The following is a 14702-nucleotide window of genomic DNA, read 5'->3' as shown; positions in this document are numbered from 1 at the left end:
AATTTTTTCATTGCTCAGAAATCCAGTACAGATGATGAAGGCCTAGTATTGCTCCATAAAACCTGAACAAATTACCTACATATTAAAAATTAATTTCAGAACAAACAAAGCATTGCATGTACTTTTGTTCATTAAGGCATTATTTTGAAATGCATTCAGGAAACTCAGAAATCCAGTGCAGATGTAGTGCAGGTTGAGAAAGCAGCAGCTGGACCATCAGGGCTTCAAGTGAGGTCTTACTCATGTTTTGGATATCCAAAAAAAGGACAACAAAAAGTGATTTTAATACTGACCAAAAATCTGGAGAACGTTTTTTATCCATTTATTTAATTTTTAATTTTTATTTATTTTCGGTGCAGAATACTGTTTTGTATTTCAGCTAAGGTTTTGCTGAGACCAAACCTACACCCTTGAATCATTCATTACCATAAATCATGGAAAAGGCAAGGAAAAATGTTCTCACTTCTTGGCATCTTGAACCTTCTGTATCTCCTGTCGAGAAAGATAACATTGTTTCCATTATCATTGCATGTGGCGTGACATTACAAAGCAAGCTTACCTAAAAACATTTCTCTCTAAAAGATGGTCTTTGTTGCTAAGAGTTTGAAAACCATTTAATTAAGACATAAACGTACCTCCATAAGAGCACTTTTCAGCTTGTCATAGGCAGCCTCTAAATCATCATTGACGATGACCAGGTCAAACAATCCCGGTTCCTTACCTAGCAATAGTAAAGTAAAGAAAAGGGGAAAAGACACAGATGTTAAGTCTTCTGGTGGTTTTTTTCCAGTTTAGTCCAAAAATTCAAAACTAATGGACGTGTTGAATGGATATTTGTTTTCACTTACTGAGCTCCATGTCTGTCCTTGCAGCGTCCAAGCGCTTCTGTAAACTGTCCTCTGTCTCAGTCTGTCTGTCTCTCAGACGCTTTTCCTGAACAAGGACATTTACAATTCATTAATTTACTATGAAACAGCATTTGGGATCTTTCTCCCACCAGGTGTTTTTGACTTCCAGTGGCAACACCTTACCAGGATCTCCATAGATGGGGGCTGGACAGAGATGTAGATGGGGTTGAGGTCAGTCTCCTTGATGTTTTTCACTCCTTGTATGTCAACATCCAGAATGCAGATGAGGTTCTTTGCCTTCACATCTTCAATAGAAGATTTACTGTGAAGTCATAAGTCATATCAATACATGCATATTTGCTGAAATGAACAAATGTAAATGCATTTTTAGCAAAAAAGAATATTGTTGCTTTATAAAATGTTTACTAGGGGACAGTCACCAGTATCAAAAACCTGAAAAAATAAATCATAATCTGTAAGCAGCTGTCTCTCAACACTTCAATTAAATAGGATTGTCAGATTACACATAGGCTACTGAACACTGTGTACCATGGCCAACGCAATGTGGGGGTCTTTAGCTCACAAAGAGGTTGGCTAGATTGCACTCCAAATGCTGAGACCTATATAGCTGTTCTTGGGCTGATTTGCCTTTGAGTGTCAGCCAAAACATCACATGTCACCTCTCTTAACTTTGGGGACAAGTTGTCACCTAGCTAATGGCGACTCAATGCTGCCAAGGATGGCATGTGGTGTGTATGGTTAACTGTGCATTACCTTGTTCCGTACATATTCCCTGAGAACTCAGCATGCTCAATGAACTCTCCTTTATCGATACCCTCTTGCATCTCCTCCCTGGTGGTGAAGTGGTAATCTTGGGGGCAACAACAGACAGACAATAGGTCACCCAGAGGAAACGTATGTGCATATGACGCGTTTTTTTCAGAGACACGTAGAAACCTTTGTACTGACTGCTATACAATACTATGTCTTTCCTTGAAAAGATGCGGTCACTGCAATATCTGTGTGAATGTGTTTCAAAGTGGCACTTTTGGACATATGAAGACAAAAGCTGTTTTTATCAGCACAGTGATTGGAATTAAGAATTAAACCTTTTTCAAAAGCAGTGCCAGATCAGGGTGAGATCTGATTAATTTTCTTTAATAGCTGTTTTATAAATGAATATCAGTATATATATATCAGTATATAAATTATACATGATTTTATATGGTTTGTTTATTTATTGTTCTTCTGTATTCTGTAGCCTCAGTCAATTCTCCCTAAATAAACAATGATGATGATGATATATATAATATGAGTATCTTGATGGGACAGAGGGACAAGGTCTCATTTTGTTCTGCCTCAACTTCATCGTGAACAGCATAATAGCAGTGAATAGCCCAAGTATTTCTCAAAATATACACGTTGCAGTTTCCATACCACAAGGAAGTCTTATTCCTCCACAACACCACAGTCAGGACAGGGATCTACTACAGTACAGGGAGCTCTGCAGGGAGTACAAGACAAGCAGGTCATAAACATGGCTACAGGAAGTACTGGGGTCCCCAGCAGGACTGAAATAGGAAATATACACATTATCATGACATTATAGAATCTTTACATTTGAAGAGAACATTCCGCACCTAGAAGGGTATTTATTATTTACTGTAAGTTACAGTTGTTCGGCCAATGTTTTATTGCAATTTTTTTTTATTTGCTTCTAACATATACATTGGTCTTACTACGGAAGCACTCAATTACACAACCAGTACTGTATACACAACCAGTAGTGTACTGTATATGTTTAACTTTAGATGGCTTTCAAAAAGAAGAATCTCTCTTAATTACACCTCCCTTAGTATATAAAAATAAATGGGTAGGTAGTGATGAATTAGATAAACAATCAAGAAATCATATCAATAAAGAGAATATTGATATTTTAGAGATATCATGAGATAAGAGAACAATGTCTCATAACATTCATGTGCATGTATTTGTCTCTTATGGGCCTTTTACAAATGCCACAAAACACAGAATGAAGTAGCACAGAAATACAATGTTGCCACTGTCGTCTAAATATTCCGTCAAAATTATATCATTATTATGGGTCTCCACAGATGTATTTACGAACACAATGTCTTCCATCTTTAAAGTGCCATGTCATGCAAATGGAGCTCTGAATATGAGCTGGGGACCAAAGATAGATGTTTCACTAGCCCTGTTTTAAGAGGGGTCTCGAACAGGGCCAGACTAGTCTAAAGGGATGTAGGGGGCTATTTTCAAAAGCTTTTTACTCCAGAGTGAAAACATCCATTTACTAATTAGAATTCAAGTGTATCTGGATTTGGAGAGAGATGAAAGTAACCCCCATTACTCTCTTTTATAAATCATATAATATAATACAATATAACTAATATAAAATAATATAATCACAAATCGTAATGCACATCACAAAAATGACAAGAATCAGAATATGATTAAAAAAATCAGAATAAGATTTGACACCTGGAGAAGACCCAGAGGTAAAGTTGGTGGCCACCACAGGCAGTAACGTAGCCCCCAGAAGCATTGGGAGGCTACTCAGGCCTATGGAGAAATAGATAACAAAGGCACAGAGGAGAGAAGGAGGTTTAACTTTTTGTTTCTTTTTCAAAAGCCATTGACGAAGTTCACTTGGGAGTAAAAGGCACAGAGGCTCCATGTGAACAGCGCTGGTCAGACTTTGTTAAATGCGGGGGGGGGGGGGGGGGATTGGGATGTAATGGGTACTCAGGTTTGAGGCTTCCTAATAGCAAGAGGGGTTAAACCGAGTAGTGCTTTAGAGACCTGTGATGTGTGCCTTCAAAGAGTCAATAAGCAGCTAACTGTAATTATGTGACTTCACTTTTACAAAAGAACTCTTTTGTATTTCCCATGAAATGTTACACATTAATGATTAATGTGTAACTAATTTCCTCCCTTATACCTGCATATCTTGATAGTGTGGTCTTACCTTTACCATCTATCTCACCAGGACGGGGATTTCTTGTTGTATCTGTACAGAAAAAGAAGAGCCGTCAGAACAGCACATCCGAGGAGGGGTCCGTTGTAATGTGAGAAAAAAGTTTATAAATTATGAACCACTCAAATAGTCTGAGGAAGTATGCCATGTGGCTGGCACACGTATACATACGGGACACGCTGAAGCCAAAGACTCCTTCATAATCCTTCATAAGCCTCTTCAGAAGAGTGCTCTTTCCTGCGCCAGAGGGGCCGCTCAGAACTACAGGCCTGGGTCCAGCCATCACACTACCAAAGAAGAGAAGGCACAGGGGTCACAATTACACTCACAACACCTTACAATACTGCTTAATATGGACTACACACCATAATGCTTAATATGGACTACACACCATACTGCTTAATATGGACAACACACCACACAACACACCACTCAGTATGGTCCTCCTGTTGTTTTGTTTCATGATTTCAATGCATATGAACAGTTTATTGAAGTACTTTGATTATCAGCTGTGGGACTGTAATGCTAATTTCAGTTTGAAGACCACCTCTTTAAAAAAAACCTGCATGCTCAATCCAGATTAGGTCAGCCTCACGCAAAAACTCCTGCTTTATTCAACCAATCTGTGAAGGGGCTAACCTATATGACCAGCTAGTGAGACTATTGCTAACTGGCTCCTCCTCAGTCCTCAAGCTCAGATGCTAATCCAATGATCCTTATAATTAGCCTTTCTTAGTGAGTCTGACAACCTTGCCCAAGCTGTGGAGGACAGCCACAGCCCAAGCTCTGAGACAGGCCTGTTTTTGGAGAAAGACAATGTGCTCTGTGAATGCCAAGCCATGTCAACGCTAAGGCTGATTCCTTAAAACTATTGTCACATATGTCACACTGGTCACAAATTGGATTGCTTTCAGTTTGTCTGGCAGAACTGAAAATAACACAGAACCTCACACATATAGAGTGATGTTATTTGTAGACAGACTGGATGTTTATTGTCCACCCTAGGAGCGTGAGTTCATTCATATGCACTTAGATATATCTTAATGAAGTCAGACCAGGCCAGTGAAGAGGATTACCTGGCATTCTGCCTTATGACATGTCAGACTGATGTGACCTGTCTTATCACACTCTGCTCTACTGTTCTTTAGGACAATATGTTTGTCTGGAACTGTATCCAGGGCAACCGCCAAAGAAATTAGCATCTCTCAAGCACTTGTCATTCAGCCAGCGTGCATCAAGTTCATGCAATGGTAACTCTCTTAGGAACGGCAACTCGTACTCTTTGCATGACCTCGTGGTTGAGAGGGTATTACGGACATGCGCTTATCCTTTTAAGTGTCAGGTGGCTGACAATTTCTGATCTACTTCACTTGTATACTTGATTGATTGCATCAGTGGCCTTACCAACTGGAAAACAACGCATAGTAAAGCCAGAACGCAACAGAGTTGACTGCATATTATGAAAATAATATTCTTTTAAAATGTGTCAGTGAGATCATAAAGTTCTAGATACCTAAGTTGCTCCTTAGATAAATGTCTCAGAATTTGTTGAATACCAACACATTATTCAAGAAAGACATCAAAGCCGTTGACCACATAAATACAAATTTAAACAAGTAATCCATGTAACCACATAAAGAGCCGAAAATAGCAGGAGGAAATGTAAATATAATGCAGAATTAATCACTCTTGTACCTTTTTGGTTGTACGAATTTGACTGAAAACTAGATATAACTCAACACATTAAACAGTCATTCATTACAAAAAATCATGAAAAAGACACGTAAAAGAAAGGTTCTCACTACTGTTAAATGCTGGATTGACATACAATTTGCACTACAATGTGCAGTGTGTTTTATGTAGAAAACCTTATCATTGTATAGGTTTATCTTGACATGTATCTGCAGTTTTCCCTCCTACATGCAAGACTGAGCAAAACCTTTCCTCTGAGGTTCCCTACACCCCTTGATCACTGTGTGTTCCGTAGAATGGGTGTGAAAAACCCTCCATGAGAAAAAACAGGCCTTACCTTTTCCAACAGGTGCTTCAGTGAGGAGGCGCTTGAATGGAACTGTATTTGTATCCTTTTAATCCATCACCTTCTCCATTGTAAACCCCACCCAGCGGCAATTGGGCACTCCCCTTATCCAGCCTATCAGAATGGTGCATTCAGGTTTGTAGTATGGTGTCACACCTGCAACTGAGGGATTTATGGCCTCGGAAAGATTAGGGCAGGACTTCAGTCTGCCAGTGTCACGTTTCCTATTTGTTGATTCTGTGGGACAACAAATGCTTAAAGACTGGGAAACATACAAACAAATGGGGAACAGGAGAAAACAGACCATGCAGTGATCGAATGCACTCTACTTATTACTAATTTTTTTAATATATTTGTATATGTTCTCTTAGCTTCCTTTTCAACCTTTTCTTTTCTTTTCTCATGTTCTTTTATAATGCACTTAACCTTTTTTAAACTACTGTTTCTTTTATCTGCTCATTTGTAAAGCACTTTGAATAACCAATGAATGGTGATATATAAATACACTTGCCTGACTTTGCCTTAGAAATGATGGAAAATTGAAACCATTAAGTATTTGAATAAAGTATTTTATATAGTATTCCAAGTCATGCAGAGCTGTAGTAAAGCAACATATAAATGCAAGAAAAACTCTTTCAATTGTGAAGAATTCTTTTTTGTGCAAACAATTATTTTTGCTTTACCACCACCTCCAAAAACAAAGAGCTTGTGACACAATTAGACTAATGTAAAGTCATCTGAGGGTCCTTGGGATATAAATAAGATGCAACACACTCTTCTAAAGTTAGCTGTAAGATGTGGCTTTCATCCATATCCCTGGTCCTTGAGCCCATATCGGCAGTTGTACACCAGCCTCCAGCACACATCTTCAGGAGGAAATAGTCCTTAGCCAACATCCGCTTTCTTGGCAGCGATGTTTGATAGCAGGACTCAATGACGTCCCGTGAGACACTGGGTTAATCCCAAGACAACCCAACTGCTCCAGGAAGACGAGAGCTGAAAGTAGTCATTGAAAGGCCTTGAATCAACAGTTCTCAGTGATAAGACAACTTTATACCTATGATACGACTACTCTATCTCTGTAGGGTTCTTCATTCAACCGGTCCTCCAGCTCCAAGCATGATACCTGGGAGCGTTGCCATAGATAGAGGGGCCGATAGGAGGTGATGATAATATGATTTATTATTCTGCTCCACAGTTCAGTAAATAGGGGCCGAAAGCATTCCAGTAGGCTGCATGAATCAGATTAACGTGGCCAAGGGACATATTCTTGCAAAGGGTCCAACATTCCCTGCTACACCCCTGCTAGGAAGGCACTTTCAGGGGGTGCCAGAGGGTGTGTACAGCCAAGTATGTAATAAAGGGGATAAGGTAATGCATAAGAAGTCACTTCAGATCACTTCCAGTTAACAACAAAACTGTTTAATTCAGAGACTAGCCAGAACATTTTGAAATACAAAATACATCTTCATCAAATAATGTCTTATTTTCCAAGTGTTTTTTTTTTTTATTTTACTATTTAAATGATGACATATTTACATTAAAATATTCTTTTCCAAACTATGAAATACTGAAGAGTTTTAGTACAATATTCTGACATCAGTTGACTATTGCTAAAAAATACCACATAAGAGCATTCCCCGCATATAATATCACATTTAAAGAGAAAAACATCTTAAATTCACTTCATAAGGCTTGCCATTGCATGAACACCCATTTCTTTAAGTTTGCCTGTGTATAGAACACAGCATACGGAAAAACAAACAACAACAACAACAAAAAAGCAAAACAACAGAGGCCTTGAGGAACACATGAGAAGTCCTCTGTAGGCAGATTCCGGTTACACACACAGACAGATCTATACACACGGTCAAAATCAATGCTAGGGGATTCTTAGCCTATGAACAATTTAACATCCCATTTGTTAAAACACTTCCCCATCACTGTATTAGTATAACAAAGACCAGTGCATAAACATACTAGTTTAAGAGTGGCAGACTATGTAAACCTTAGAATTAGAAATAGATTGCTATATTTCATGTGCCTAAGAACTTGGGAAATATGGAAAGCAAAGGGTCTTGTCTATGTTTGATGTACAGAGATACTTTAAATGCATGAACTTTGGCAGAAGAGAAAAAAAGTCCTTTAGAACCTCTCTCTCTCTCTCCTTCTCTGTAATTGATACAGACAGATATCGTCTAACCATGGGCATCTAGACCTTAAAAATAAGTAAACCCTTACATCATTCCACTTAGTAAGTAAGTCCAACATCATCAATAGGTTAGGAATGATGAGTATATATTGAAATGCTTTGTGTTGAAAAGTGGAATGGTTATTTCCTGATCTTATGTCAGTAATACATTAAAGTATGCTAGAAGGGAAATACCCCCCTGGATAGCTGTGAAGCTTCCCTTATTATCCTAATGTATTAATTAGAGAAATAATGAATGTAGTCATCACGATTTCTAGGTGTTTGCATGTTGTCTGCTTTTAGACTGGGATATTAAGAATAAACATATGTACAAATATATACATGAAATATTGTAAACATTCACCGCATTATAATTCATGTGCTTCTCAGACCTATCACTCGGTAAAAACTTGAACAGCAAAATATAGCTGTTAATCTCAATGTGAAGCTGTTTTGCCCAAGAAAAATATGACACATATAAGAGTTTCTGAAAGAGTGAAGTCAGTCTCCATTCACAACGTCGTTTAACCATCGGCAAGCCACGTCTATCTTCAGGCTCCCAGATAGTAGAGAGTTCATGGAAGCAGAGGGGACAAAAAGAGGCCTCGATCCTGTAAAAGCTTATGAACGAAACAGGTCCCATCACGGCCCTGCCATATTACTGTAATACTGCTTTCCCTCACTGCCTTCTTTAGTCCTTTTGGTTCATGAGTCCATGGAGCCGCCTTGGTTAGTGTTGCAGGAGGTTTGGACTGTCAACACTGGAGTCATGAAGACCTGATGGTCAACACTAGAGTCATGAAGACCTGATGGTCAACACTACAGCGGTACAGGCCTGTACTCAACACTACAGCGGTACAGGCCTGTACTCAACACTACAGTGTTACAGGCCTGTACTCAACACTACAGAGTTACAGGCTTGATGGTCAACAATACAGTGTTACAGGCCTGATGGTCAGCACTACAGTGTAACTGTCCTGATGGTCAACACTACAGTGTAACTGACCTGATACTCAACACTACAGCGGTACAGGCCTGATGGTCAACACTACAGTGTAACTGGCCTGATACTCAACACTACAGTGTTACAGGCCTGATGGTCAACACTACAGTGTAACTGACTGATACTCAACACTACAGCGGTACAGGCCTGACGGTCAACACGGGAGAGGTGAAGGCCTGGTGTCCATCACTAGAGAGGTACAGGTCTTGCCAGGTCCTCCTGGAGTGGTAGAGTCCCTGGTAGTTAGCTCTGGAAAGGTGGAGGGGGGAGGGGGAAACAGGGGATTTGTTGAGCAGGCGACAGGCCAGCTGTCCCTCAAATCCCTCTCACAGATAAACACGCCGCAGGTCCCCCGGTGACGTGATGGTGTTGCACTGCGGACAAAGCTTCTTAGCCCCCTGAGAATGACACAGAAAGGAGGAGAGGTGTATTTATAAGGTTTCACAGGCTAAATATATGTGCTGCGTCTGTCTGACCTCACCTTCCCTAGTATTGTATAGATTCACGAAAGAGCTGAAAATGGTTGGAGTGGACCGTTTGTACAACATTCACCATATGATGGAGTGAATTTACCTGTCTTGTATTTCATTTGTACCTTATATATGTAAGTAATATAGTCATTTAAATGTATAGTTTACATATGGAATATTAAACATGACATGCAGTATCAGGGTAAACAAGGTTGTGTGCATTTCCGATTGTTCCCAAGGTCTCTTAGAGAGAAGGAAAGGAAAAATGAATTCATAGTCGAATAGAGTCCTTACTCTAATTACAATGATGTATGCCACCCCTCTCTCACTCATCTTCCAGTCCCAGTGATCTATAGTCTCCAGGTGTGAAAATGCCACTGCTGCTTGTCCAGTTAAAGTAGTACACAATATAGATTGTGAATGAATCCATCCTAACACATTTGTCAGTCTTACCAGGGTCCTCAGCCAGCACTCCTCACAGTGGACGTGCCAGCACTGGATAGAGGTGAGAGGTATCGTGTAGCAGTCCTGCAGTGGGAGACACAAACATTACAGATGACACTACTATAATTCAGAACATTTAACGCAGTTTGACAAAAAGACATGAAAATGTTTTTTTTCTCTCTCCCAAAAGCAATTACAATATTGCAATGCCAGTCTCGTGTATCTAGATAATGCTCTATTTTTTGTATCAATATTATTTTTTATTTAAAAAAAGAATGGTTGGCGGTCAAAATATTTATCATTGAGCTCCCTTGTGGTTTAAAAGCCGCAGAATGCAGAGCAAAAAGTTAACACTAGGTGGCAGTATATCTCTGTCACAAACCTATCAGTCATTTTAACCATTCAAAATCTTGTTTAATTACTTAATGACTGACATGAAACTTTGATCATCATCAGCATCAAGTAATGATTTAAGTGATTTTAAGTTGTGATTTGTTCAACTGTGTCACTTTCTCTCTCTCTCTCCCTTCCTCTCTCTCTCTCTCACACACACACACACACAAACACCCACCCACACACACAATGCAGATGCCAATCTCACCATGCAGATAAGACACTTGTATCTGTCCCCCCGTGACAGCTGTTTCTCCAGATCTCGAATCCGACACTTCAGGGCCTCAAGTGTGGTCAAGCTGGAGTCCTTAGACAGGCTGCAGAGGGAGAGAGAGAGAGAGAGAGAGAGAGAGAGAGAGAGAGAGAGAGAGAGTGAGAGAGAGAAAGACAGAGAAAGACAGAGAGAGAGAGAGAGAGAGAGTGAGAGAGAGAAAGACAGAGAGAGACAGAGAGAGATAGAACAATCAAAATCACATAAACCACACTGTATAAAGCTGCTTCAAATATGTCTTGAGTAAAGCTATGGCACTCGTTGCTGTTTGTTTACCCAACAGACGATTACATGGCTACTACCCCCACAGGGCATCTATCTGTGGCCTACCAACAGCAGGTAAGGCAGGAAGAGGTGTTGTGCTACGCTATCATTAGTAAGCAGTCAAAGCCTTGCTTATCTGTCCAGAGTGAACAACAGCTCTGTATCCCATGTTTGTGTTGAAGTTTTGGTGCTTGTGACAGTGCGGATCAGGTGTTGTTAGCTAGGCCGGCGTTAGGGTCGCTAATTAGGGCTGCAGGGATCGAGGGCGCCCAAACGAGCTAGCGTCACAACCATGGCAGCGGCATTACAGTGGAGCTCAAGCTCTCCTCCCCGCTCCCAGACACCGCGGGACACCTGCCTCCCAGCAGGCAGTCATTTGTCTGGGGCCTGCGCTGCGCGTCGCGAGTCTCACTTCCCTCCTCACTTACCCGTCGCCACTCATGCGTCCACACTTCTCCTCCAATTAAGTTACGCTCCCGCCACTGCTGGGCACACGCGCACACACACACACACACACACACACACACACACACACACACACACACACACACACACACCCTCCCCACCCCTAAACCCTCATCTTTCCAAATCCCGGCCGGAGAACGTAGACGAATTCTCCCACATTTAATCACCTCTCAGGAACCCAGGCATGACAGAGGGGTACTTACAGTGATCCATCATAAACACTCCTTCTAATAGATGAAGAATATATGGGAGTGAGTGGTATGTGTGTATATATATATATGTGTGTGTGTGTGTGTGTGTGTGTGTGTGTGTGTGTGTGTGTGTGTGTGTGTGTGTGTGTGCATTGTGTGACCAGTGTGTGTGTGTGTGTGTGTGTGTATGCAAATGTGTGTTTCCATAAAAGTTGGTTTGTTGAGTTTTGATCTGTGACCTGTTACAGTTCGTACAATATGTATGTCTGCTTGCTATTAACAAGTATTGGGTTGTAGTATCATGATGAGACATATTAAATGCTGTGTGTGTGTGTGTGTGTGTGTGTGTGTGTGTGTGTGTTTTGTGTGTGTGACTGCCTAAAATTGAGATAACCCCACACCCAATCTGTATTGAACAAGACATATTTTTTCTGTTAGGCAGAGTGACACTGATATATTATTTTTTAGGGGGGTAGGGGTGGGGGGTCTGTGTGAAAAATCTAACTTTGCCTCCCTTATCACAGACGTGTGTAAATGAATGTGGTCCTGTGTGAAAGTCATTTGCCCCTGTCACAATGGGCCCAGCTGCTCTCTGAGGCTAAGCCATGAGGTGGGAGGGGAGGAGGAGGAGGAGGAGGAGGAGGAAGTTTCCCTGTCATTTATAAATCTCAGACAGATTAAATTATTCACCACCATACATGGACATTGAGCATGAAATTTAGCAGCAATCATACTGGCACCATTCACCATCTCATTTATCATGAGGCTAGAGGGAGAGGGCAGACACACATATGCACACACACACACGCACGCACACACACACACAGACACGCACACACACACACGGCAGCATTATTATAAAACAAATTTTACACTAATAAAATAACAGCCTGTCCCTATTTCCTTGATTAATGGGACCATCACACTGATAGATTGCCCTCTCCCAAACGCTAGCGTGTCTCAGGCCGGCTCCTCTGCAGGCTTTGGGAAGGTGAAGGCGAAGGCAGCGTCTTTACAGTCCAGGGTCAGGTTGGGTTGGCAGACGGCTCACTGCTTACCCGACTGAGATGGACAAATCTCTCCTATTTGCACTCTGCAGTCACATGTTCAGCGCTAGTCGTCTCCAAACACAGAATGCAACTATAAGCATGATCTCCTCATCCCCGGGGGAAGCGGGGGCCGTTAGAGAATGTGCTGTGGCGTTACTTTTCTCCCTGTGTTGGCTTCACTTGTCCAGAGAGTTTGGATGGGTGAGTGGGGGGTATGGACATTCTGACAGAGGCCTCTGTCTCTGCTGTCCTATTCGGACATGACTGATCCATCACTCCACGACCCCCCCTCCCCCCCACCCCTGTCATTTCACAGTTCACCTGTCTAACCCTGAACACTCTTTATGCATCCAGCCACCCCAGTGTCCCTTCCTCTAACCGGTTTGCCCCAAGCGTGACACTCATTGGCCTCTACCTAACAGGGCTCGTCCCTTTGTGTGTGTTTCTGTGTGTGTTTGTGTTAGAGGGGCTGTGCACATACAGTGTGTGTGATTGCGTATGAGTGTGAAATACATGCATGCACGTGTGTGTGTATAAGTCAATCTGCAGAGGAACACTCACATTTCAGTCGTATCCCTTTGTGTGTGTGTGTATTTGTATTACAGGGGTTGTGGGGTGTGCACATTTTGTGTGATTGCGTGTAAATGTGTACATACATGCATGTGTGTGTGTGTGTGTGTGTGTGTGTGTGTGTATGTGTGTGTGGATGTGTGTGTGTGTGTGTGTGTGTGTGTGTGTGTGTGTGTGTGTGTGTGTGTCTGTGTGTGTCTGTGTGTGTCTGTGTGTGTGTGTGTGTGTGTGTAAGTGAATCTGCAGAGGAACACTCACATTTCTATGTTGCTGTTTTTACAAGTGCTCTGCATGAGGTTAATGCTGCTGCTGTCCAGTTTGCTTTTCTCTCCGTTACTCGTCGATGGAGCCTCTGTGACCAAAGAGCGTCGATCATCAGTCACAGAAAATACAGTCATAAAATACATCATATACTCAGCAAAGATACTCACACTTCTGCAGCCAACATGATCACAGGTGTATTTGTGCTTGTGACTCACCCTCGATCGTCCACTTAGGGCGCTCAGAGTGACCGCTGCATGGAGGTGTCACACCACCACTGAAATAGTAAGAGGAAAGAGGTTTCAATTCATTTAAGCTGTACTTGATACACTTTGTACTCTCCATATCCCATAGAAAATGGCGCAGGGACCTACTTTAACATTACTGCTCTCTGTGCTTCTCTGTCCTCTGCCTTCCGCCTGCCTTCTCCTGAACACGGAATGATGTCGACCTCAGTGTATCTACACGCAAGCGTTAGGGTATACACGACGGACTGGGATTTATATTGACAACATGACCTCACACCATGCCATATCTGTTGACACAATTATTAACTTTTGAGTCATAAACATTTTGAGTGAGCTACTGGCTTTTGCAGGTAATCCACTGTGTGGTGCTGTTTGTACAAATTGAAGAAATTCATATATTGTTTTGTTGTTAGGGATGATTTGAGAAACAGCTTATACTTTTTTGAAAAACAAACGAGAGCCATTCAACCACCATTTATGTATGGATCCCATATGGATCGAAGAGCTGTGTAAATGGTGTTGAGAAGATGATCTGAGGTCAGTTTCTGCTGTGAGAAGGATACTGTGCTTTGCCGTACTCCAGAGTGTCATCTCCGTCCACATCCAGGTCTGCGTCACTGTCGTGGTTCTCTTTAGAGGTGCTGCTCACAAACCCAACACCTTCAGATAGGGAAGGGTTAGAAATGGCATCAGTTAACACAGTGGAGCCAAAGGAAAATAAATGGTCATGGTCATAGTAGTACACTTCAAATGGCCTGTGTGAAATACACGTCTGGATACACATTAACAGAGCCTCATCCTCCACCTCTGATGTTACATGGGCCACCTTTGTTGCATGACCTTTAAGGAAATGTGTCATCCAATAGGAAGTGTGTCCTTTGTTTACATTATTTACAATAACTGGTAAATAGATGCACATGTCCACACAGTGGCCCCAGCGGTGGCATGTCTGTCCCCACATATGGGGGGGGGTCCTGAGGGGGATGATTGGTGAGCTG

General features: G+C 41.6%; 2 protein-coding genes across 2 annotated transcripts in view; both read right to left on the bottom strand.

Annotated features, from left to right (window-relative positions):
- Positions 1 to 459: 459 nt before the first annotated feature.
- On the bottom strand, positions 460 to 4129 carry guk1b (guanylate kinase 1b; the record flags this gene model as incomplete). Its single annotated transcript, XM_080860755.1, has 7 exons — positions 460 to 492; positions 636 to 721; positions 849 to 933; positions 1032 to 1170; positions 1623 to 1719; positions 3838 to 3879; positions 4018 to 4129. 7 exons carry the CDS (start codon positions 4127 to 4129, stop codon positions 460 to 462), a joined length of 594 nt encoding a protein of 197 aa, XP_080716881.1.
- A 5275-nt stretch (positions 4130 to 9404) lies between these two features.
- Positions 9405 to 14702, bottom strand: part of rnf220b (ring finger protein 220b) — a gene marked incomplete at both ends in the record, with an annotated part of 43842 nt that continues 38544 nt past the window's right edge. Inside the window, 7 exons of the mRNA XM_080860309.1 lie at positions 9405 to 9476; positions 10002 to 10076; positions 10594 to 10702; positions 13454 to 13547; positions 13675 to 13733; positions 13831 to 13917; positions 14268 to 14364. Coding sequence (XP_080716435.1) covers positions 9405 to 9476; positions 10002 to 10076; positions 10594 to 10702; positions 13454 to 13547; positions 13675 to 13733; positions 13831 to 13917; positions 14268 to 14364 — 593 coding nt within the window. The remainder of the gene's footprint in view (positions 9477 to 10001; positions 10077 to 10593; positions 10703 to 13453; positions 13548 to 13674; positions 13734 to 13830; positions 13918 to 14267; positions 14365 to 14702) is intronic.

Source organism: Sprattus sprattus (genome assembly GCF_963457725.1).
Source record: "Sprattus sprattus genome assembly, chromosome: 2".
Classification (NCBI taxonomy): Eukaryota; Metazoa; Chordata; class Actinopteri; order Clupeiformes; family Clupeidae; genus Sprattus; species Sprattus sprattus.
The sequence above is the reverse complement of the archived record's forward strand: the minus strand, read 5'-3'. Positions and strand labels throughout refer to the sequence as shown.